Source organism: Cheilinus undulatus, linkage group 16, assembly GCF_018320785.1.
Source record: "Cheilinus undulatus linkage group 16, ASM1832078v1, whole genome shotgun sequence".
NCBI classification, from domain to species: Eukaryota; Metazoa; Chordata; class Actinopteri; order Labriformes; family Labridae; genus Cheilinus; species Cheilinus undulatus.
Genome location: NC_054880.1, coordinates 20020989 through 20044610, shown reverse-complemented (window position 1 = coordinate 20044610; position 23622 = coordinate 20020989). Strand labels below are relative to the sequence as shown.

Genomic DNA, 23622 nt, shown 5'->3' with positions numbered 1-23622 from the left:
ACTCACTCTCTCTGCCGCAAGGATTTAGCTGCTTTTTATAAACAAAAGTGACTGTAAGGTTACAGCAGTAAAGCTTAGACAACTGAGTATCCTTTAATTTGTCCCACACAGCAATTATTTGTCTTTTGCAAGTCTGTGAACTTTAGGTTGTGCAATGGTGAATCTGTGAAGTCCCCTCATAAACAGGGTTAAGTTCAGCTGTTCCTGGAGATTATGCAGTTTCCTTTGGGAGGTTTGGCATATAATGACAGCATGATGCCATAAACACTCATATAAACGTTACCCATTTTCATGTCAGTTGAAAAAGTTTCCTTTCTAGAAATCAGTTAAGTCTTAGTATCATAATGAAACTAAAACCTTTCATTTTGATTGTGGTAATATCGCATGTTTTATCTCATACTTGACTGAAAGCAACATCAGCTCGGACCACTAGCAGTGGCAATAAAAGACGTCATAAATTTTACAATGAGACACTGATGAGACCTAAAAGTACTGCATGTCTAAAATGAAACAAGACCCTTTTCCCCTGTGCAATCCCATTTTAACTTTTGAATTACATCTACTAAATTGCAAAATGTAATATTTAACAGAAAAGGTGTGGTTTGCTAACATGACTGTAACTTGTGACTGGTCTGTGGGTTAATAAGATGCTTTGTATGCAGATTAATGGTACAGATAACAGTTTCTATCTCTACTTCCTCTTGCTGAAACTCACAATAAGTTACGCAACAGTTGTTGAAATTTTGGGCTTGTGCGGACATGTGTTAACATCCTGTTAAAACACCAAAGGATGCAACTGTTTAGACTTTTATAAGAGAAGTGACAGATACACTTTCTCTGTGAATACTGGAAGAAGAGAGAAGCTTTAACGTGTCTCTGTCCGCAGCTTAACAGGTACGTTATACACAATACTGTAGATGATCTTCCTGTTTTTGTCTGTTTTTGATTCTGACAAGTCTGATTTTCTTCACAGGAGAAATGGATGAGCCGTCTCATCAGCATTCCATTCTCCCAGCTATCTTGCTGGTTTTGGTATTAGGTGAGAGGACTGTTCTTCACTACATTTACATTTACGCCTGCCTGTTTAAGCCTGAACCAAGCTCTGACTCTTCTTTCTTCCTTTTTCATAGCTTTAGTAAACGTTGCCTGGTGGGCAACTATGATTGCTGCCATTGTTGTCGGTGAGTAACATCCTTTTGATCAGTGAAATATTTTTATGAATTAAATGTTATGAATGCTGACTGTAAAAATCACCATAATCTCACATGATCTCTGACAGGAGGAATAAATCTGAGCAACTGTCCTCTTCAGCCATACATCCCCATCTACCTGATCGTGTTTGGAGTGAGCAGCATCCTCTCGCTGTCTTTGAGCTCCAGCAAGAGCCAGGGGGAAAGCAGCAATGGATCCACATGCTTGATGACCCTTCTGCACATCTTCAATCTCTGCTGGATTATTGCAGGTGAGAGACTGGAAATTGAGTTGTTTTAAACTCAGTATTTTCATTTCAAGGGATGCAGATAGTGGTTATGTTGGACAGAGGCTGTCATCTTGAAGCAGTTGGCTCAGATTTGTATGTCTTGTGACTCCTAAATCTCGTTCTCCATGTCTCTCTACCAAGTCTCTGACCTTCTCCACTGTTCTTTTATATAACTGATATAACTATGATTACTTCAGCACCACCTTAAAAAAGTTTCCTACCTAAATGAAGAAAAAATCTAAAAAAAAAAAAAAAAAAAAAAAAAAAAAACACAACAGGCACATCCTTGTCATGCATAGCAATGCCACACAGGAATGGAAAAAAAACACCTGAGAACATTAGACTGATTGAACTCCTGTTTATGGCTTAGTAATAGCAATCTCAAGAGTAATAGTTACAGATTTTATTTATTTCTAAATCACAGAGGTGAAACAGTTTCCTGATCTCTAGAAAGTTTGGGCATCATAAAAACTGCTATTACTGTCATCATGAGATGTCAATGCAATGAGACCAATTTGAACAGAAAGATGTGCCAGTTACATTTCCTTGTGGGTGTGTTTCAACAAAGTCCATTTTTTCCCAGCTCTGTCACTTCTCTCTCAGTTGTACAGAAACACCAGGCTCATGAGCCTGCTGTAGTTTCTGTCTTTTTGCCTGAGTTTGAGAGTGAAGGCTGTCTCCTCTTCAGCATTGTAGCAGAGTGATGGTGCGTTCCATTTAATCTGGGAACTCAGAAATCTGAGCTGCCAGTCAACTACATCTTCAAAAATGCACCCTGAACTCAGAATTCCGATTCGGGAGGTTAGAGCAACCCCTATGTACCCCAAAGTAGGAAGTCCTAGCAAATGAAGGCATTCAACTCAGATGCGAAGTCATTCCCAGCTCCAACATCCAAGGTAAATTAAAGGCAATATGAGCGTATGTGTTGTATAGGGAAAGTGAAGTGAAAGGCGCAACAATTTTATTTGATTTATTGAAAATCTGTACATATTTATAATTCTTAAATGGCACCAGTTTCAAACCAGTACGCCCAAGAAGTCTTCTGAGAAATATCAAGGACAATTGGAGCAATGCTGTGGCATGCAAATCAACACAGACAGACAGACAGGCATGCAACCAATTATAGTGGTAAGAATAGGGCCAAACATGAATCCATTGTGAGCTCAGCCCTTGGAAACATTTAGCAAAGTACAAGTGGCAAAGAAATGCTGAAATAGAGAAGAGGGAGATGGAATAAGAAATTATGCAGAAGAACAGAGAAAGGGGAGATGCAGAAAGAGGAGCAGAAGTAAGAAAATAACAGAGCTTGTGCAGTATGAGTAGCTGGAATGGTCGCACTTGGCACTTGGTCGCACTTCCTTTTCAAAAGGAAAATATGTTTATTTTTATTAATTTATGTGCAACATTCAACTTGAAACAATTCATTTGTATTTACCCAGGAAAAAAATAGAAGAATATTTTGCATTTTTACTGTCATTAAATTTGAATAAAATAATTATATCAATTCGTAAACTGAGTTTCCTGTTCGTAAAAATTGGAAAACTGAAAAAAGTGATACAATCTTATTCAAGCCAAATATTGTGATTGATTTGATTTGATTTTTTTGTTGTGTCTTGCATAACAATGTGTCCAGACCATATAGGCTTACATGACACCATTATTGATATAAACAGACCAGAAACCAAAAGTAGATGCCTGGTAGGATAATACTAATAAAATAAATCATCCTGATATTTCTTTCATGCTTTTGCTACAAGAGAGGCCAATTTATTAACGATTTAAATACACAACCACTCCATCCTGTCATCAATACTCCAAAATACTTTAGGATAATTAATAAAAAGTTCATTCACAAGGGGTGATCTTAGCTCAGCATGAAACAAAAGAAAATGAGATTCATTTACAGCTTCTCCTAAATCACAAAGCTCACACAGACTGTGGTCTTCTGCGATGTTTTAAATCTGCCAACTTCAAGAACCAGAGGAGGATTCCTGTTCTAAACTGAGCAACCAAGGATCTCTGACTTTTTGTTAGGTTAGCTTTACCATAAAATTCAATACCATAATCATGCTTTGCTGAGAATATGATGATTTGTATGTAATGTTACATCCCTATTCATTTGCAACTGTAACACAGTTGCAGTGAGGATTCACATTCAAATGGTTTCTCTAATTCCTTGAATTTGAATGCAAATTTTAGATCATTTTAAAGTGCAACAAAAAATCCCTAGTAATCAGTACTGAAATTCTGAGCTTGTCTGCTACCTCAGGACTGTGTGAGTATTGTAAGATTACACAAGTCACCAAACAGCCTACCAACACACCTTTAGTCAGTAGACAGCTGTGCAAACTTTAAGGAACTCATGCTAAAACTGTGAATATGAAAATGTTGTTGTTTTTAGCATTGAAAAAAAAGTCATAATCTAATTGAAATATTTTGAATTCTTGCCTTGCAGGTAGCTGCTGGATCTATCCCATTTATCCTCCCAAGTACGATTCTGGAGTAGATCTGTACTGCCACAGGGAAACCTACCTGTTTGCCTTTGGTGTCACCACCCTGGTGTGGGTCGCTTTAGCAATCATAATTGTCTGCAGTTGTTGCTGTGTTGTGCTGGCCTGCTGTGGAACTGCATTTGCAAGTAGCAGACTGATACCCAGCCGTTACTCTTTCCATGGTGCAACAACACAAGGTTCTGTGGGGGACGTGTGATTTTAAATGTGTTTGTCTCTCAAAATGTGTAAGGTATTCACCTTACAGAGTCTGACTGGAATTAAGTTTATTGATTCTGCTCATTTTGATTGTGAATTCTATTGATGTACTGTTACTTTTGTCAGTTATAGCTTATAGCACAGCATACATAAAGACAGTGTTACTAAAAATGTCCTGTTAAAATTTAAAGAAACGTGCCTTACATAACTTGAATATTATGTGGCTGTTATTTTTGCAACATTTATTAATGACTTGGTTTGTTTGTATCTTGTTTGTTAATCAGTTTGGACCAGTGGCTTTGTCTAAGATCAAGATCTGTCTTAGATCTGCAAACCGTCAAAACGCAACTGCAATGTCACACCATGTGCTTCCTGTTTTTTTTTTTCTATCAAAATCAGTCAGCTGGTTTTTGCTGTGATACTTTTGAAGATAATGTAATGGCAGCTAAAACTTGAATATTGACACGTGAATAAAGCAAATCAGGCTACGGTTCCTGTTTCTGTCTAAATTTTGACAGATATTGACACCAAAATGTGGCCTACACATGGGGAAGTATGCAGTATGTCAAGAAGTTAAACCACTGAAGTTATATGCAAAAACATATTATAATGTTCTTTTAAGCCCAAGGTTTCCTTTAACTTTATATTTTAAATTAGAATTAGGTAAGTTTGGTCATCCTATAATATGTGACCTACTGCATAATGTTGTATCCTTGTGACTAGTGTGAAATTTACTGTTGAGTCAATAACAAGGGCTCATTGCACTTGGTGGGGATTATTAAAATAATCATCAAATCTTATTTAAAAAAAAGACAAATAGCAAAATAGGGTGTATTTATTTATTTATCAAGTTAATTTAGACTTCAAGAACATACAACAGGAATGATCTGCAAAACAAACAGTGGCCATACATTAAAACAGCAAACAGATGTCAGCTAAAATCAAAGCATATAAGTATTTATTTATTATTTATTTATTCCTTGACTTCATTTAGGTGTGTAGAACCAAGAAGAAATATGTTTAAAAATAACTATAAATTTAGAGTGTGCTTGGGGTTGATTTATATAAAAATGAAATTAAAATTCAGAAATGTAAGGACATAAAAAATAAAAAGAGTTTAAAAATTTTCAAAACAACTTAAATCTAAAGTCAGCTCTTACTTTTTTCGCAAGGCGAACGTTTAAAGTTATTTGTAAACCAGTCAAAGGAGGACTTCCTTTACTATTTATAACTAAGATTTATTTTTATTTGAAAAAGATTAGTGTAAATTATCTGTACCAACAGATGAGACGTTAGCTCTCACTTCAGGCTTCTTTCGGGCCTACTATTGCAGCTTTAGGGTCCTTATACGTCATACAAGCGACGGCCAGTGGTAGTTAGCATGTTGCTAATATGCATGCTGCTGAGATTTGACAGGTATTAGTGGAGTAGTTAGACAGTAGAGGTGCTCGCTTCGAGGCTACATTCATCATTTATATAGACTTGTGTGAGTGAAACAGGAAAGTTGAGGTTGTAGAGCTTGTAATTAAATAAATAAACATGTGGAGCTCCTGTCGCCGCGTCCTTCAGGATCTGCTCAGCCTGTCTACTGTCAGGAGTTTCTCCCTGACTCCTGCTCAGGTCAGTCTTAAAGACCATGAAACTGCATTTTTAACCATGTGTTCGCAATTTGAACTCTTCAAACCGAGACCTATAAGACCTATACCGATAGTGGAGCTAATGCACCAGCATTTTTAATGAAAAAAATCTGTTACATTTGTATTTACATTTATCATAAACTGTTCGGTTATTGTTGAATTTATTATTAACTGATCGATTATGTGAACATGTGTGATTGAATTAAGACATGTTAGGTACGCGAGTGTTAAGAGTGAACGGCTCAATCCTAAAGAAACACTGTTATGTTAAAGTGATGTCGAAGAAACAATTCAATTTCAGTTCAATTAGCTTTATGTGTGTGGAAAACTTTCAGAGTATTCAGACCCCCTTCACGTTTAATTTTGTCATGTCGCAGTCTGATGCTACCATCAAAACATCATTTTTATTCTCATTTATTACTCCGTACCCCATCATGACAAAGTGAAAACAGAATTTTTCGCACATTTGTGAAAAATGAAAATCTGAAATATTACATTAACACAAGTATTCAGACCTTTTGCAACAACCCTTGAAGTTTAGCTCAGGTTCCTCCCATTTCTCTGAGTCTTTGCTGAGATGTTTCTATACCTTTATTGGAGTCTACCAGTGATAAATTTGATTGGACATGATTTGAAAAGACACATGCCTCTCTATAGAAGGCCTGACAGCTGATAATGCATATCAGAGCAAAAACCAAGCCATGAGGTCAAAGGAACTGCCTGCTGAGCTCAGAGACAGGATTGTTGCAAGGCACAGATTTGGAGAAGCTACAAAAACATCCTGTTACCCTGAAGGGTCCCAAGAGCCCAGTGGCCTCCTTAATTCTTAAAATGGAAGAAGTTTGGCACAACCAAGACTCTTTAAAATCTACTCACCCAGCCAAGCTGAGCATTTTCTAAGTGATCAAACAAATGTAGGTAATAGGGATGGGTGTTTGGAAGACACCTGCCAACTTGAGCATCTATAATGTTGACGATTAATTAATTGATAAATTGTTATGTATGTATAAAAACATACATACATGGGCATATATGTATAACATTTTTCTATATAACAAAAACAGGTAACTAAAGAGTGTGTTTCACGATGATGTATTTATTTTTACCCTTCAAAAGCCTAGGGCTCTTAAACATAAACAAGGCATGGTCCCACTCACAATGTTATGACGGTAGATATTGTTGTGCAGTACAGAGTAAGACGTGTTTAGTCTCTTTATTAAATGCCAACATCAGATCGACTACATTCCCATGATCGACCAAATTCTTAACAACCAATTAATTGATCATCGATTTATTGTTCCCATCCCTAGTAAGTAATTAAATGTGGTAAAGAATAATGAACTGGCTCCACAGAAACTTGCCGTTTAACTTAAACTTCAGCTTAAGCATGTCTTGTTGCATTGATCTGATCAGGCATAATATTTCAGTGTATTGTATATTTTAAACATTTTTTAGAAATAAATACTGAACAGGTCTCTAAAATAAACTTGCTTTGTGTTGTTTTTTGCATAAAGGTAATAAACAAAAAGACAGCTTAAATGTAACAAGCATTTAAGCTGTGGGCTTCTGTGCACCCGCATTCATTATTTTTATTATGACAAGACAGCACAAATGGAGATTTGTCCTTGTTTTCTCCTCAGAACACAGTCGTGGTGGAGCGCTGGTGGCAGGTGCCTCTATCTAAAGTTGGCAGACCACCGAGACTTCATCCTCGAAGACACAGAATTTACAAGCTGGTCGAAGACACCAAACACCTTACACAGGAGAAGATGGAGCTCATCCTGACACAGAGCGTGCCCAGTGAGTGTTTACAGCTGCTCTTTGTTGATATATGGGCAAAATAAAACTCTACAAACGATGAAAATAACTTAATAATGTTCATTCGATCAGAGTTTGGTGGGAGAGGAGACACTGTGTTTGTGAAGAAGTCTGTCGGCAGAAACAAGCTGCTGCCCCAAGGACTGGCAGTGTATCCTTCACCTGAGAACAAGCAGATGTTTACCGAGGAGTTACGAGTGAGTGTGTATTGCATTTTAATTCTGTTATCCTCTTCTCCTTCTCTATCAAAAAGTGATGTGTAGTCATTCACACGTGAATTTTTTCTTACGAACAGCTTCTGCGTGAAGGAAGATCAGAGGATAGAGTTCAAACCCGTACCGGACAGTTGGTAATTTACCGAGTTACAGTCAATCAGATGTAAAGTAGCAAATATTTGTCTTTAATTTTTGTTTTTCTTTACAGACAGCAGAGTACCTTAAACGCTCCCATTTGAAGATAATCCAAATGCCTTCAGATGAATTCCAGGTCAATAAAGAGGTTGTGTGCAGACAATTTCAAAAGAAGGTATGTTATTTCTTTTCATATGTATCTTACCCTGAAGAAACACAGAGAAATGTTTGATTTATGTAAGATGAAGTTAATCACAGTCTCTCTTGAATGTAGAATAAATGTAAAACTTAAATTTTCACCAGCTGGGAGTTGTTGTTCCACCTCATACAATGAGTCTTCCATTTGATTCAGTTAAAGAAGTGGGGGATTACTGGTGTGAAATAACGGTAAGTATGCTTTTCTATTACTATTACTATTACTATTTCAGAGTTGCTAAAAATTCTGAATAAGGAAAGATTTTTTCAACAATCAGGTACTGCATGTTGCAAGAAATTCATTTTTATTGCAGGACACAGAAATATTTAATTTCCGTAATTTCTTGTCTCTTTAATTACCAAAATAGTGCAGGAATCTTGTTTAAATCTTTTGCTAGCAACAGCTTTTGGTTTAAAAATATGGCTGAAAATATTAATTTTTTTCAGCTCCGGTAGCTTTTCATTACCAATGACTACCCTCCTCTTCATGTTTTTGTCTCTCAGATAAATGGATTGGACAAAGTCCGCGTCCCTATTTCTGTGGTCCCATATGAAGACCAGTCTGCAAGTTACAAAAAGCAGCTGAAAGTACAGAAGAAGCAGCAGCAGCAGCAGCAGAAAGAGGCTGAAAAGGTTTTGGAGCCTGCTGGTGTGGAGGATGCAGTAGAGGTTGTTTCTGATGCTGCAGTGGAAGCTGAAGTTGTTAAAGACTCTCTAAGTGAAGTTAGGGAAGATTCAACTTCAACAGAAGCCTCTGCTGCTGAAGAAACCACTGGAAGTACACCAACAAGCCACAACAACACAACAACACCAAGTGACAGCCAGAAAAAAGATTAAAGGACTCCATATGAAGATGTGCGTAAATTTGATTTTGTAATACCAGTCATTCATCAGGCCAGAGTAAACAGCTTTGCTGATCAAAGTTTTGTTGAAGGCTACCAAGGACATTGCTGTGTATCACACAGCTGCTCAGCTGAGCCCATCCATTTGACTGTCATTTTTCTCTAGATCATTGTGAAACCGTACCATGACTACCCAGTTTGATTAAAAGCTATGAAAACAATGAAAGGAAAAATTTTATGCTTTAATTTTAACAGCACAACAGGCATGACAACAGTAAAGGGTTAACTTAAATCTGGTTTTATGAATTTTTGTGCTCTTTAATTGCTATAAGTTAGGAATTTATAAAAACATTTTCAAATATTAACCAAATAAATGTCAAGAGTCGCACCAAAAACAACAAACTCAAGCTCTATAACTTAGAGTGTCCAAGCTTTAAGTCATGAGTTGGCTGTAGTTTGGCCACTTGTTGTGGTTTAAATTGCTCTGACATGACCCCTGCAGGCTTTATGTGTCATAACTATAGAAGTAGTTGATATTCCTGTGCAGCTGCTTTGTTACCACCAAGAGTTACACAGCTACCTCCATATATATCTATATATTTTACCCTACTCCAGATCATCCGTGTAAAGAAATACCATTTAAAAAGCACCCTGGCATGTCTGAACTTACATAGTTCCATTTCCTACTTAAATAATTAGAAGGTAAATGCTTCAAGAAGTGTAAGTGCTTGAATGATGAGCCATTTTAAAGTCTGCTTTTCTTTTTTAAAGAAAGGGTTGTTTTTACATTTTCCCCAAAAAGTGGAGGGATTGGCAGTATTTGACCACAATGAACAGTTCAGATGACTCACATTACACCCAAGTCTTCCTGGTATTTGGAAAACTCTGGCTTTTTGCAGATTCACTGACACATTTTTTCTAAAAATGGATAGAAAATTATCTTTAAAATGAACATATCAACTTATCAATAATGCATTACTACATAAGGCCAGTGGTTCTCAACAGGTCTAGCCATGGGACCCACCAACAACTCCTTGACATGAAATCGCAACCCCTGACTATTTAAAACTAATTTAATGAAACCATTGCCCTTTGGACCCTAAATGGAACAAAACATGTTACTGAGCAAAGAGACTTGACTGAACTTATTTGAAGACATGCATACAAACCAGATAGTGTCCTCTGCAATAACATAAATATTAGTTGTTTTTTTAAATATCTCTTCAGAAATTAAGACATAATCAGGGGAAATCCAGTGTTCTAAAAAATACGTCAACCCAAGGTAACAGGCACATTGGGCCAGATCTCAAGAAAACGACCAGAATTTACTCCTTGTCCAGCAAAACAGTAAAATACATACGTAAACATGTCTGCCTAAAATATCTGCACCCACCAGATGAGACCCGCTGCTTTAGAGTACCTTGAAGATGTTAAATTTTGTTGATACCTCACACATCAATTCATTAAAATTAAAAGATCCACACTTGGGGTTTTAGAGAACAATTAACACTGTTTCATGTTAAAGCTCCTGTGAGATTTTAGCTGATAATAAAAGACAAAAAAATTATTACTTGTCTCTATGAGCTACAAAAGACCACCAGACCATCTGAGATAATTTCTGTTTGACCATTTCATAAGCTGCTACAGCCTGCCAGGAGGGTAGGAGTCAGATGTGGGGAATAACAGCAGCTTAAAGTCTGCCTTTTGAGAAATCCTTCCAAACCTGTGTTCAGTGTTGATTTGGATTTTGGGACATTTTCTAAAAGAAGGAAGATATTTGTCTATCAGGAAACACTACTTATACAATTACAGGATAAAATGGGCAAGGAATTAAATCATCCTGCCTTGAACAAATTGAGAGTTCCTCGCAGGAGCTTTAAAATCAGGCAGGAGCCTAAGAAATATCTGATACTGAAACATGTTTGGTTCCCTGGCAATTCATTTTGCAAATCTTAACTTTTCTTGAACCTAGCTGAAATTTTGATGCAATAACATGAAAAAAGTCAAAATTTTAAAAGAAGGCATAAAGATATTATCATACACCACAAACTTGGAAAACTTCAAAACAGTTTCTTTAATGAGGCATTTGGAAGAAACGCAACAATCTCTCAAAATTCTAGGGTTTATGATTCAGGGTTTACTTAACACAAACGCTTGGGTGGGGGTTGTACCATGGAGCAGGCTCAACATACCACAGCTTTTCTGAGCCTTCAGTTTGAGATTCTGCTAGAAGCTGTGTGCGTGCTCACATTAAAGAGGGCGTTGAGTGCATCATTTGATATTTTTGCAAAAAGATTAAAAGATCACTGGCTGTCTGATTCTGTCAGATGAAAATAACCATGCATATGTGCAATGATTTGCGACAAACAAAACAGCATGTCAATCCTGCTGCACTAAAGAGACACTTCATATTTCTATTAATCAACTGATATGCCATTTGACAAACTACTGGTCTGATCATCTTTTAACATAGCAACAGTAGTAGTAACTTTTTTATTTTGCTATATCAGTCAAATTAATGCATTTAATTTATTTCATGAAATGCAAGAAAGTCAGTAGATCATACCTAAAGATCTATTTAATCATCTTTATTTCATTATAAAATCAGCAATGTTAAAACAGACTTTTCAGGAGATTTTGGTCTAACATAAAAATCTTACTTTCCTAGATTGCTGTGTATGTGTTACTGTAACACAACAACTTCATCCTGTCATTAAACAAACATTAAAATTCCAGGAGTTTCTCTAATGTATGTTCCTTAAAATAAAGATCTGTATAATGCTCATGGAGAAAAATCCCCGGTGACAATTAAAAAAACAACACTATTCCAATATTAAGTTGAAACTAGTGTGACAGAGAAACCTTGGACTTTAGGCTCAACAGACCAGACTTAGACTAATCATGCTTTATGGTACATCTTCCTGTTTGTTTTGGATGTTTTACTTTATGCAACTGCCGGAGGACCAAACATGTTTTTCTGAGTCATTAAACAAAAAATAATCCATCCATCAAAGATTTCTGTATAAAAAGGAAACATACACATTCAAAGGAAAACATTTATAATGACCACTTCAGGGTCACATTACATTTTCTGGTACCTTAAAAACACTACATAACATTGTTATAAAGGTACAGCGCCTATATTTAAGTTGAAACACTTTACCAAAAGAAAAGGAGTTTAAACATTTCAACACAAATACAGGAGAAAGTAGGGCAAGAGGGACAAATCTGTAATAAGGTTTGTTTAGCTTTTATCTAAACACAAGTTTTCCTGTTGTCTGGGGAAATCTGGAGAGCTCTACTCTACGTTTAGATGCAGGGTTTCATTGTGTCTATGAAAAGTCCACAGTATGACAATTAGAAACCATATTTGGCCTGTGTCTGCCGGCGGGAGAGCTTGTTTTCTGCCCAGTTATTTTTCAGCTCCAACTCACGCTCCTTTGCCTGTAAGGAAAAGATATCAATAAGAACTCCAGGTTAGATTTGAGAACACCTAATTAATTCATAAAAATGCCTTACCAATGAGAATACACCAATTGAAAAACATTATTTAAACATGTACAGTGCCTGTAAAAAGTAATGCCCCTTGGAAGTTTTACCATTTTTTTGGTTTCATTAATCAATCGTGGTCAATATATTTTGGGTTTTTTGGCCAAGAATACCTCTTTAATGTCAAAGTGAAGACAGATTTCTACAAAGTAATGCCAACATAATAAATTACGTAATGTAAAATAAGTGACTGCATACATATTCATCCCATTGAAGTCAATGGGCTTGTGGATCAGTCTCAATCAGGCTTATACATCTGGACACTGCAATTTTACTCTATTCTTTTGCAGCTCTGTTGGACTGAGGTCTGGGCTTTCACTTGGTCATTCCAGAAAATTCACCTTGTTGTCTTTCAAACATGTCTGTGTAGCTTTCACTGTATGGTTTGGGTCATTGTCTGGCTGGAAAATAAATCTTCTGCCAAGATGTTGTTCTCTTGCAGACTGATCAAGACTGTCCTCCAGGATTTTCCTATATTTAGCCACATTCATTTTACCCTCTACCTTTACAAGCCTTCCTGGGTCGACTGCTGAGAAGCACCCCGACAGCCTGATGCTGCCATCACCGTGCTCTAAAGTGGGGAAGTGAAGTATTTGGTGTCTACCCAACATAGCGTCTTGTCTGATGGCCAAAAAGCACCATTTTGGTGTCGTCACACCGAAGAGCTTCTCTTCCTCTTGACTATGGAGTTGCTCACATCCCTTTTGGCACACTCCAGCTGAGATTTAATATGAGTTTTCTTCAACAGCGGCTTTCTCTTTGCCACTCTCCCATAAAGCTTTGACTGGTGAAGAACCAGGCAGTAGTTGTTATATGCAGACTGGACCACTGTTGAATTAGGTCAGTCACTTTAAATGGCATGAATATTTATGCAATCCCTTATTTTACATTACATATTTTTATTTAATTGACATTACTTTGTAGAAATCTGTTTCACTTAGACCATAAAGAGTTTTTTTTTCTTTTTTTTTTGGTCAAAAATTCATTTTAAATTCATAAAAAATTAAAACATCCGAGGGTTTGAATACTTTCTATAGGCACTGTAAATTAAAATTTAAAGAAAAATCTCACATCCATGGATAGAAATTTCAAGGCTTGTGGTATTTGAAATACTTTGTTTCAAGAAGCTAAAATCCTGAGTGAGTGCAAGGGAAAGTATAAGCTTTAGACAGCACCCAATCTCATGCAAATACCAACCCTGAGCCCTTATCCCTACTTTGAATACCATCTATGGCATTTTAAAAAAATCAGAACCTAGTCTGTGACAGAATAACTCATGGCCTTATTTAACAGCCAGCAATTCTGATATGTACATCAAGAACTACTGGAGAAAAATGAGCTACATTTTTAGTTTGTTTGAATGTCGCGTGGGCACATCATACAGTTCTTTTCTTAAAGTTCACTGTATATCCCAACGGTATAAGTCAACAAACAGCACAAAGTTTGGTCTGTGTAAACAACAGCGTGGAGGCCTACAACTTGAAGCCTAACATATGCAGACGTGTCACACTTTTGTAAAGAAACCCTTACTCCATCCTGCATCAAACCACCTACAAATCCATCTGAGTAACAATATAGAGGCTAGGGACACCGTAACCCTTGTAAGAGCTTTCATGTTGTACCAACTTTTAGAGAATTACTTCCATCTCGTTGACCTTGCAGTGAAATGTCATGTTAACAATGGCAGACAAACCCACTAACTCCAGTTTACTTTGTGTACATTTACTATCTAAACGTAACTGTTCATTGTCCAGTTCCACTTACCTGGTGAATGAGATATGTTATCTGATGCTTGCGTCGCTGCTGTCCTGTAGGCTGCTCTCCTTTTTTCTGCAGGAAATAAAAAAGTCATGTTAAGTTTTAATGGTTGTAACAATGTTTTCCTCTGCAGAGCTGATGATTCCCCAGGGCAGCCAGCATGAAGTAATATTTTTCTACAATACTGATGGTAAAAAGTCCTCCAGCATTTTTTTAGCTTGGTAAAATCCTAGAGTTATTCCACCAAAACCACCTCCTTCTCTGTGAATGTTCAAAGTAGAAAACAAGAACCCGGGGTGTTGAATCAAGCCAAGAGATATTTTTGGACATCAAACATTTTACTGCTGGAGGGCTTTAAGTGTTACCATCCTCAACAGAGTGTGAATCAATATTTAGTAAAAGAAAACAACATCCCTCTACTTCTCAGAAGCTGAGCAAATACCTGAAAGTAAACCTATAAGCAAAACCTCACACTTTCAAAACGTCTCCACTCATGTGAACAGGAAGAAAGAGAATAAATTAGGTTACCTTGCTAAAAGACTGGCGATTCTGCTTCTCCTCTGTCATGCTCTTCGTCATCCACTGCTGGTTTCCACTCAGCTGGTCATCACCTTTAATCTCAAGAAACTTCACCTCCTCTTTACCTCTGTTCCTCTTTCCTTGCAGGCGCATGAACTAAGATACATGAAAATAAAGCTTGTGTGAGTTACAAAATGTGACTTAAAAATCATGAAGTCATGCAGTCAATAAGAATTTCAGCAGACTTCTTACCGCTTCATCATCAAACATGGCAGACTGGCCCGGCTCTTCGGCTTCTGCCAGTTCAGGGTTAGGATCTTGGTAGTATGGCTCATTATAATAACCCTGTCCAAAAAGACACAGCTGGGTTATCACATCAGCATCAAATTTAGGGTTTGTTGCCAAATACACTGTAGGGACAAAAAGTATTTGGCTACACCTTTTAATAATTGAATTTAGGCATTTCAAGCAAAACTATTGCCACAGGTGCATAAAATCAAGCACCTAGTCATGGAATCTCTGTTTGCGAACATTTGTGATAGAAAATGGGTCGTTCTGAAAAGCTCAGTGACTTCTGGCATGGTAGTGTGATAAGATGCCATCTTTGCAATAAAACACTTAGTGAAATTTCATCCCTGCTGGATATTCCACAGTCAACTTTAAGTGGTATTATAAGAAAGTGGAAGCATTTAGGAACAACAGCAACTCAGCAAAGAAGGGGCAAAGAGTATGTAAAATCACAGAGTGGGATCAACGACTGCTAAGGTGCATGGTGTGTAAAAGTCGCCAAAGCTCTGCTGATTCCATAGCAAAAGAGATCTTTACTTTCACTGGCATTAATGTAAACACAAAAATGGTGCGACGGGAGCTTCATGAAATGGGTTTCCATGGCCGAGCAGCTGCATGCAAGCTTCACATCACCAAATCCAATACTAAACATTGGAGGGCATGGCATAAAGCACACAACACTTGTTCAGTTGAGTGACCAATCACTCATCAGTCAGATGGATGAGTTTGGATTTGGCCCTGTTCCCTAATAAGTTTATCTTAGGGGCCAAATTGTGTCAAGACTATTAAGCAGAGGGTTGAATATAATAACATTAAGTTATTGTAGGTGTCATTGTTGCTGCAATTAACTTTATTTTCTAAACATAGGTAGCGGAGGTATTAAAAATTCAAAATTCTCAAATTCTGTTAAGGTCATATAAGAAAAAAAAAGGAAAATCCTATACAAGGTGTAGGGGGTGAATAGGGATGTACTAATTGTAAAAAAAGGGTAGATGCCATTGTCAGTCGATGGCCAATTGTTGCCTATGTCTTGAATATAACTTTTACGCTGTTATACTCTCACAAGGCCAACATTTTCTATCATGTCTGACCACAAAAACACATCAGAGTTTGTCCAACAGGTCACATCTTCTGCCCAGTAATAAATCTCTTTCTGAATCAGCTATTAGATGTACTATATGCCAGCGTTATAGTGACTAGACAACGGATAAACATTTGCTTCTGACATTGAGTAATGCCCTCATAATTTGTAAATGGCTGATGTCTGTAAAAGGGCAATACTGACCAGCACTGATGTTATACCAATCTATCTGTGCATCCTTAGTGCTGAAAGTGGTCAAAATAGACAGAGTGAGGAAACGTTATTTAACTCTTTGAAAAAAATTAAAACAGATTCAATTCTGTGTAAAATTCTGACTAGGGTCCACACAGGCCAGATAGTTGGCAGTGGCAGAGCAGACCTTGCCAACTGGCCAAGATTTGGGGATCACAATAGTGTAATTGTAGGTTAATGCCCAATTAAATTTCTATACAACTTTTTAATGGCTTTTCTTATTATTACACAGCTCTGTTTTTAATTTGTGTTTGCTTACATGGCTGCTGACACTATCTGCCTTTGAAATTGCAGAAAGTAATAGATATGATGCAAAGCAATGAGATCACAAAAATAATGACAGCAATAAGAAGAAAGTGGCTTTCCTACTTGGTACAGTGGTGGTTGTATTACTGGTAGATGTTACTTGCAGCCATGCTGTAAACTGTTCAGGAGCATGCACACTTCACTTATTCATGGACTTAAGGCTACGTGACTATTTCCACGACTGCTTTCAGATCTGATGAGCTGCTAATAGGATAATCCCGCACTCACAAAGGGAATCCATTTTGAACTCAGCTTACTCTAAAATACTCAAGCTAATTGAATCCTCGCTAATTAGTAACATTATTCGGTTTATGTAAACAGTGTTAGTTGCTTCAGAAGCCATGAATACCTGAGGAAAAGTGTCTGGGCCAGCCATGGGCTGTTGATACTGAGGATATTGACCTCCCCATGAACCTGCTCCCTCATGGCTTCCCCCAAAGTCAAGAGGGGCGTCTGATTGACCGGGCTCATCTGTGGGTGCATAGGGAAGAGGCTCTGCAGGGGCTCCTGGCTCAGGGTCTAAACTTGGGATAACTGCAGGGATAGAAGGGGTGCTCTCTCCCAGGGAAAAGTAGTTCTGTGGGGTTATCTCTTCCTCGTTATCCTGTTCATCTGTGGCTATCTGTCGTGCCAGCTGCAGGGCAGCTGACTTGGCCGCAGCTTTGATGGCAGAGGGGGACGCACTTGAACTGAGAAGACCCTGAACCGGAGCTCCAGGTTTGGGTCCTTTGGGTTCTTGGCGCTTGGTGAGTGTGTGAGGAATCAGGACTCTGTCGGTCTCCTTCACTGTCAGGTTTTTGGGCTGGGGGAGTAGTGAGGACAGGCCTGATCCTCCACCCTAGAAGAGGAAAGAGAGAAATTTTAAGGGGCAGTGTGAGTTACAAGTATGGCAGTGTCATTGGTGTCTATCTGTATAATATCTAAAATGGAGAAAATATAGCAGTGTCACCAATTCTCTTCTTTTTCTGTATTTTTCTAACTGCTGGCAGGTTTAGAAAAAAGGAAAGGAATCAAAAGAGAAGGTGGCAGATGGTATTACAACAATAACAAGGCAAAAAACTGGGTTGTTGACTTGCAAAACACATAAAAATAAAGCATTTTGGCACTTAAATACATCACAAATACGATCCCATACTCTGTCCATTAAAAGCTAACTCAAGACAGCTTGAAGAAAGATTATGATTAAAGTTAACTCATCTATAGGGTCTCCTGCTTAATTCTATGCCAGTGGAAATCTGTTTGTTAAAAAAAAGCTTCCCTTTTTCACCATCTTGTATCCAACAAGTAAGAACATTCATTTTTGTGACAACACAAATGACACAACGTGAGCCATTTCTACCTGTGTTTGAGGTTTCTTCTTTGCTGGTTCATCGTCATCTGAGTCCGACTAAAAGAAAAGTATAAAAAGATTATGAGTTGCTACTAGTTCATACATCGTTGGAGCGACTTTATGCATGAGTAAAGGTCCAAACCGACCCAGTACTCACATCTCGTCTCTGAATATCTGGTACAGTTATTTTCACAGGCTCTGTTCGCTTCCTCGGCTTAGGCAGACTTGCAAATAACCCACCTCTCGATGGCTGAGGATCTAGGTCATCATTTGACGTTTCTACCCCTGCTGAGGGGTTCACTCTTGTCTCCCTGCTCGGTCCATAGTTTCCTCCTGTCGAGTCCGGCTTTTTGGGAGCAGGCAGAACAGAGAAGAGCCCACCTGAGCTGACTTTGCTCTCTACTGCGGTAGACGTCGAGGTTTCCTCCGAATCACTCTCATCACTGCTGCCATATGCGACTAGAGACATGGTTTTGGATGTTATTATAGATGCCTGGTCTGCAGAAACTCGTGGACATGGATCACAACTTCCCCTCGATTTCGCCTCAAGAAGCCGTACTCGCACTTTCCCAGGAGCTTACTTCAATAAAAGGTAGGATGAGCTTTGATCAGCAGAGCTGCGCATGTAATTAAATTACTCCAGATGGAACCGTAGTTTGAGAAAAAATTCACCAGGTTAAGGAGAGGGGCTCGTTCAGTAGGTTATCTCTACTTCACAGCGATAATGCTAGCTAGGCCGCCACGGCAACGATGCTAGCTAACTAGCTCGTTTTCCTGTAGGGAAATTAAACGCTTTGCAATTCTGATATTCCACATACCACAGCGCCGGCTGCTGCTGCTGCACCGATGTTAAACTTGCTACAAATAAAAACCTATTTTAGTCTCTAGACTCCGTCAAAACATCCACCTCCATCATTGAGTGAAGAAACGACTGCTGCGCATCTTTCTGCGCAGCATTTTCTTCTTCTACTATTTGTTATCATGTTACATTCGACTCCAAGGGGTTTGCGCCCCCAAAGGACACAGTATGTAATCTTCCTGAGACCTGAGCTTTTGTCTGGAATGCATTTCTAGTTTTCCCTCTCTTATTTAGGATAAGTAGCACGTGGAAACTTTAAAAGCTCACCCCTCTCTTTGAACAGAAATTAGTTCCGACCAAAAATTATGTCTGCTCATCTTCTGAAGGTCATGTTTCTGCATTATACAGCACTGATTTTGGGATGGCTGTGTGTCAGCCAGTGTGTCAGTCAGAAATGGTGTCAGTCACTGAGAGAGGTATTGTTTTAAATTATTATTTTAAAAAGCCACTTATAGTTCCATTTTTATTTCTAAAGTTCCTTAGAATGTACCTAAAATTTATGTGAAAACTAAAATATTGAATAGGTATCCCATCAAAACATTCAGACAAAATTTTCCACAAAGAAATCATGTAAAATTCCTGAAAATCTTTTAGCAAATCCCTCATCAAATTCCTAAAAAAATTACATATACCCTTTCTTTCCAAATTCCCATGAAAATAGCTGAAAATTCCCCCGCACATTCAAATGAATTCCCCAGATTCCCTTTAAAGTGCTGAAAAAATTCAAAGCAACTGTTCCCTAAGACTTCCAATGAAACTCTCAAAAATATACCAACAAATCCCCATATTTTCCACAGAAATGCTTTGAAATTTCCAAGAACATTCCCCACAATATCAAACAAATTCCTTAAAATTTTCATAAAAATTTCATTGCAAATTCATTGCATGGCTGATGATTATTAAGAAAATTCTAAGAGAAGAAATGATCACTATGTTTTAGAAAAGCCAAAATATACATGGAGGGCCTTAGGAGCAGTGGTGTAGTGGGTATACTCTGTAGCAGGGGTGTCACACTTAAGGCCCGGGGGCCAAATCCGGCCCGTGGTACAGTTACACCAGGCCCACCAGATCATATCATATTTTTCTTATGGCTGGCCCACTGGTTTGAGGTCTGCAGAGTTCCTCCAGTTTGAAAATGTAGACTTGACCTTGATGATTTAAAATATCCTTTCTAAGTCATAAAAATTGGAAAAAGAAAAAAGTTAGAATAAGTAGATAAAAAGTCAGGAATGTGGGGAAATTCATTTCTGTTTTCATTTCATATTCTTAATTTTGAATCTCACAGTTATGACAAAATTTAAGTTGTCTTTTTTATTTCATATGTTGACCTTTTCAATTCACAATTTTGACTTTTTATTATCTTATTTTTTGACCTTTAAGATCCTCAATTTAAAAATTTTAAGTAATATTTTGACCTTTTAAACCCATGATTTGGATTTTTTTCCTCACATTTTGACATTTTTAGCTCCTTTAACTTTTATCTTAAAATTTGACCTTTTAGATCCACAATTTTACATTTTAAGCATCATTTTGACCTATTAAACTCAAAATTTACATTTTTTTCTCACACTATGAAATTTAAAACGAATTATTTAGAATTCTGGAAATCTTATATTTTGATAGTTTGGAATCATGATTTCAACTTTCTATATCATATATTTACCTTTTTAAAACATTATTTTGACTTTAAATGCCATGTCTGGACCTTTTGAGCTAATAAGTTTGAATTTTTATCTCAGATTCTGAGCCTTTAAAGTTATCATTTTGACTTTTTTCAATCTCATTCTTTATCATGAGTGCTAAGGTTGTTTCCCCCATAATTCAGTGCTGGTCACTAAAAAGCAGTTTAAATGACTTACATTCTATGTTTAGCTGATCATATTAAGGATTATTGACATTTGCATGATGAAAATAGTAGAGTTGTACCTTTTGACTTCTCTTGATTGATGTAATATACACCATATAGACAAAACATTCAGCTGCTTGATCATTACACTGACAGGGACTATAATGAAATAATATTCAAAAACATGTACTGACTTGCCCCCCCCCCATTTTTACAGTAATAACAGACTCCACTTTTCTTGGAAGGCTTTCCACAAGATTTTGGAGTGTTTTTGTGGGAATTTGTGCCAATTCATACTGTAGCTCATTTATGAGGTCATGCACTGATGTTGGATGAGAGGGCCTGGTTCGACATATCTGTTCCAGCTCATCTCAAAAGTGCTCGAAGGGGTTGAGATCAGGGCTCTCGGCTCTGTCAAGTCAAGTTCTTACACACCCAACTCATTAAACCATGTCTTCACAGTCCTTGCTTTGTGCACTGGGCATAGTCATATTCGAATAATAAAAGACCTTCTCCAAACTGTTGCCACAAAGTTAGAAGCATAGCGTTTCCCAAAATGTCTTGGTATGCTGAAGCATTAAGACTTCCCTTCACTGGAGATAAGGGGTCTAGCCCAAACCCTGAAAAACAGCCCCATTCTGTTATGCCTCCTCCACCAAACTTCACAGTTGGCACATGCAGTCAGGCAGGTAACGATCTCCATACATCCTGCAAAACCAGACTTTCTCATCTGACTGCCAAACAGAGAAGCGTGATTCATCACTGCAAGGGATTACGGCAACAGGTTTGATTAAAATGCCTGAATTCAATAATTAACAGGTGTGGCCAAATACTTTTGTCCATATAGTGTATCATATTTTAGCAACTAATGCCTGGAACCCAAAGAATAAATATTACCCATATCATTTGAGAAGAAAGAAGAAATCTTTTTTTTTTTAAATCATGATTGAAATGGTCCTTAAACCTGTATCTTGATACATTTGGTTTGGTGCTTGTTTTCACACTTGTAAATTAATGTTTTAAATAAAGTTAGTTCATAAATAAAGTGCCCTGGTAGTATTAAAATGACTATACACACTTTATAGATAACGTCTCTGTTAAATTGACCTGAGTCTTCTAAAAAATTAACTGGGTCCATTTATTGAAGGTAGTAACTTTTAAAAGAACACTTTACATTAAGGCTGGGCATTTCATCAAAGTTTTGATTAAACTGCAATATGTTCTTCTGCAGTTTTCAAATCACACAAGGTGCGATGTTTCTGTAACCGGATAAGTGCCAAAATACCAGTTTTATATGTTTTGGTTTTTTTTTTTCCAACAAGATGTTATGCTATATACCAGTGAACATCAGCTAGGGCCCATGGGCCACAGGGCCCCCAAAAGCTTGCCATCCTGCCCCCAAAAGACTAATAAGGAAAACATGTGGGGTTTTTCTTGGATATCCTTTGTCTATATATCTCTAAAGCTATCAAATGGACCCTAAAAACAATAATACCAATATTGAAACAGTTTTTTATAGGAATGACTTACGTTTGACCCGTTTTTCAGAAATCCACCTGTCAGCCATCATTAGTAAATAGGATGTTTGATAAACACATACTCATCATTCAAGTCCTAATTAAAACTGCAATTTTTTGCATCAGCTTGCTAGTTCAGGCTCTTGGAGAGTTCAGTTTCCCCTGCCTGATATTTAAAAGAAAAGACTTGCACACAAGGGCAAACTTGTTTGTTCCTTCCAATAAAGAAAGAAAAACCCACGAGAGTCACTGAAATAACTTGACACTGGCAAAAGTAATATTGAGTAAAAATTCACTGAAAGTTAACAAATGAAAAGTTTTGAAGTGGCCTTCTATGAGCCCTGATCTAAATCCTATTGAACATCTGTGGAAGGAATTGAAAAATACTGTCTGAAGAAGGCACCTTTCAAACCTGAGACAGCTGGAGCAGTTTGATCTCAAGGAGTGGGCCAAAATACCTGTGGACAGGTGCAGAAGTCTCATAGAGAGTTACAGAAATCGCTAGATTGCAAAGATCACCACAAAAAGTTGTGCAACAAAATATTAAATTAAGAGTACCATCATTATTGTCCAAGCCAGTTTCATTAGTTTGTTTTTTAAAATGATTCAGTTGAACTGCAATTCAAAAGTAATGTCTGATTTTCATTAGTTAATTTTCAGTAAAAAGTTATTTCAGTGACCATTGTGGGTTTTTCTTTCTTTAATGGAAGGAACAAAGAATTTTTTCCATGTGCGTATTTCCTTCATGTGTTTCTCACCAAAAAACCCAGAAATATGGAGCAAAAATATCTCAATTTCAACTTTGTGGCTGGCTGCAGTAAAGGCAGTCAAGGCTGATCTCATTGTTAATGCCAAGAGATAGAAGGAAATACAAATACAATAATATGTTAATTAGAACAAAATATGTATTTAATTTAGCTTATTTGAAAGTCTGGCCCCAACAGTGTCCGTCGAAACAAAATATAGCCTATGTACAAATGTATTATATCAGAGGTTTTTTAACTTTTCAGGCCACAATTCCCAAAATAAACGTGCCAGAGACCGGGGACCTCTACTGTACCTGAAGATGGTTGAAGCATAGGCGTTCCCCTCACAATCTCATGACCCCCAAGTGGGTCCCAACCCCCACATTGAGAACTACTGTAGATGGCCCCTGCTCTATGCATTTTGCAAACATTCAAGTGTCAGTTTTTTAGAATAGTTTGTAAAAATCCAACTCTCCTAATTTTGCAGATGTTTTAATCAAAATGAGAATGACATGAAGATGATCATTTCCTTCAACAAACA

The 23622-nt window shown here is 37.4% G+C and overlaps 3 protein-coding genes across 3 annotated transcripts; 2 read left to right on the top strand and 1 right to left on the bottom strand.

Annotated features, from left to right (window-relative positions):
* Window positions 1-736: 736 nt before the first annotated feature.
* Window positions 737-4679, top strand: LOC121523674 (transmembrane protein 272-like). Its single transcript, XM_041808607.1, has 5 exons — window positions 737-894; window positions 974-1039; window positions 1131-1181; window positions 1280-1462; window positions 3936-4679. Exons 2-5 carry the CDS (start codon window positions 979-981, stop codon window positions 4187-4189), a joined length of 549 nt encoding a protein of 182 aa, XP_041664541.1. The 5' UTR covers window positions 737-894; window positions 974-978; the 3' UTR covers window positions 4190-4679.
* A 525-nt stretch (window positions 4680-5204) lies between these two features.
* Window positions 5205-9322, top strand: mrpl9 (mitochondrial ribosomal protein L9). The gene is made up of 7 exons (XM_041808605.1): window positions 5205-5808; window positions 7466-7625; window positions 7716-7840; window positions 7939-7992; window positions 8067-8168; window positions 8297-8380; window positions 8693-9322. The coding sequence occupies exons 1-7, from the start codon at window positions 5728-5730 to the stop codon at window positions 9023-9025; spliced, it is 939 nt and encodes a 312-aa protein (XP_041664539.1). The 5' UTR covers window positions 5205-5727; the 3' UTR covers window positions 9026-9322.
* A 2750-nt stretch (window positions 9323-12072) lies between these two features.
* On the bottom strand, window positions 12073-19056 carry prcc (proline rich mitotic checkpoint control factor). Its single transcript, XM_041808604.1, has 7 exons — window positions 18271-19056; window positions 18123-18170; window positions 17133-17621; window positions 15109-15201; window positions 14866-15012; window positions 14344-14409; window positions 12073-12474 (listed from the first exon to the last, which is right to left on the bottom strand). Exons 1-7 carry the CDS (start codon window positions 18580-18582, stop codon window positions 12388-12390), a joined length of 1242 nt encoding a protein of 413 aa, XP_041664538.1. The 5' UTR covers window positions 18583-19056; the 3' UTR covers window positions 12073-12387.
* Window positions 19057-23622: the final 4566 nt, after the last annotated feature.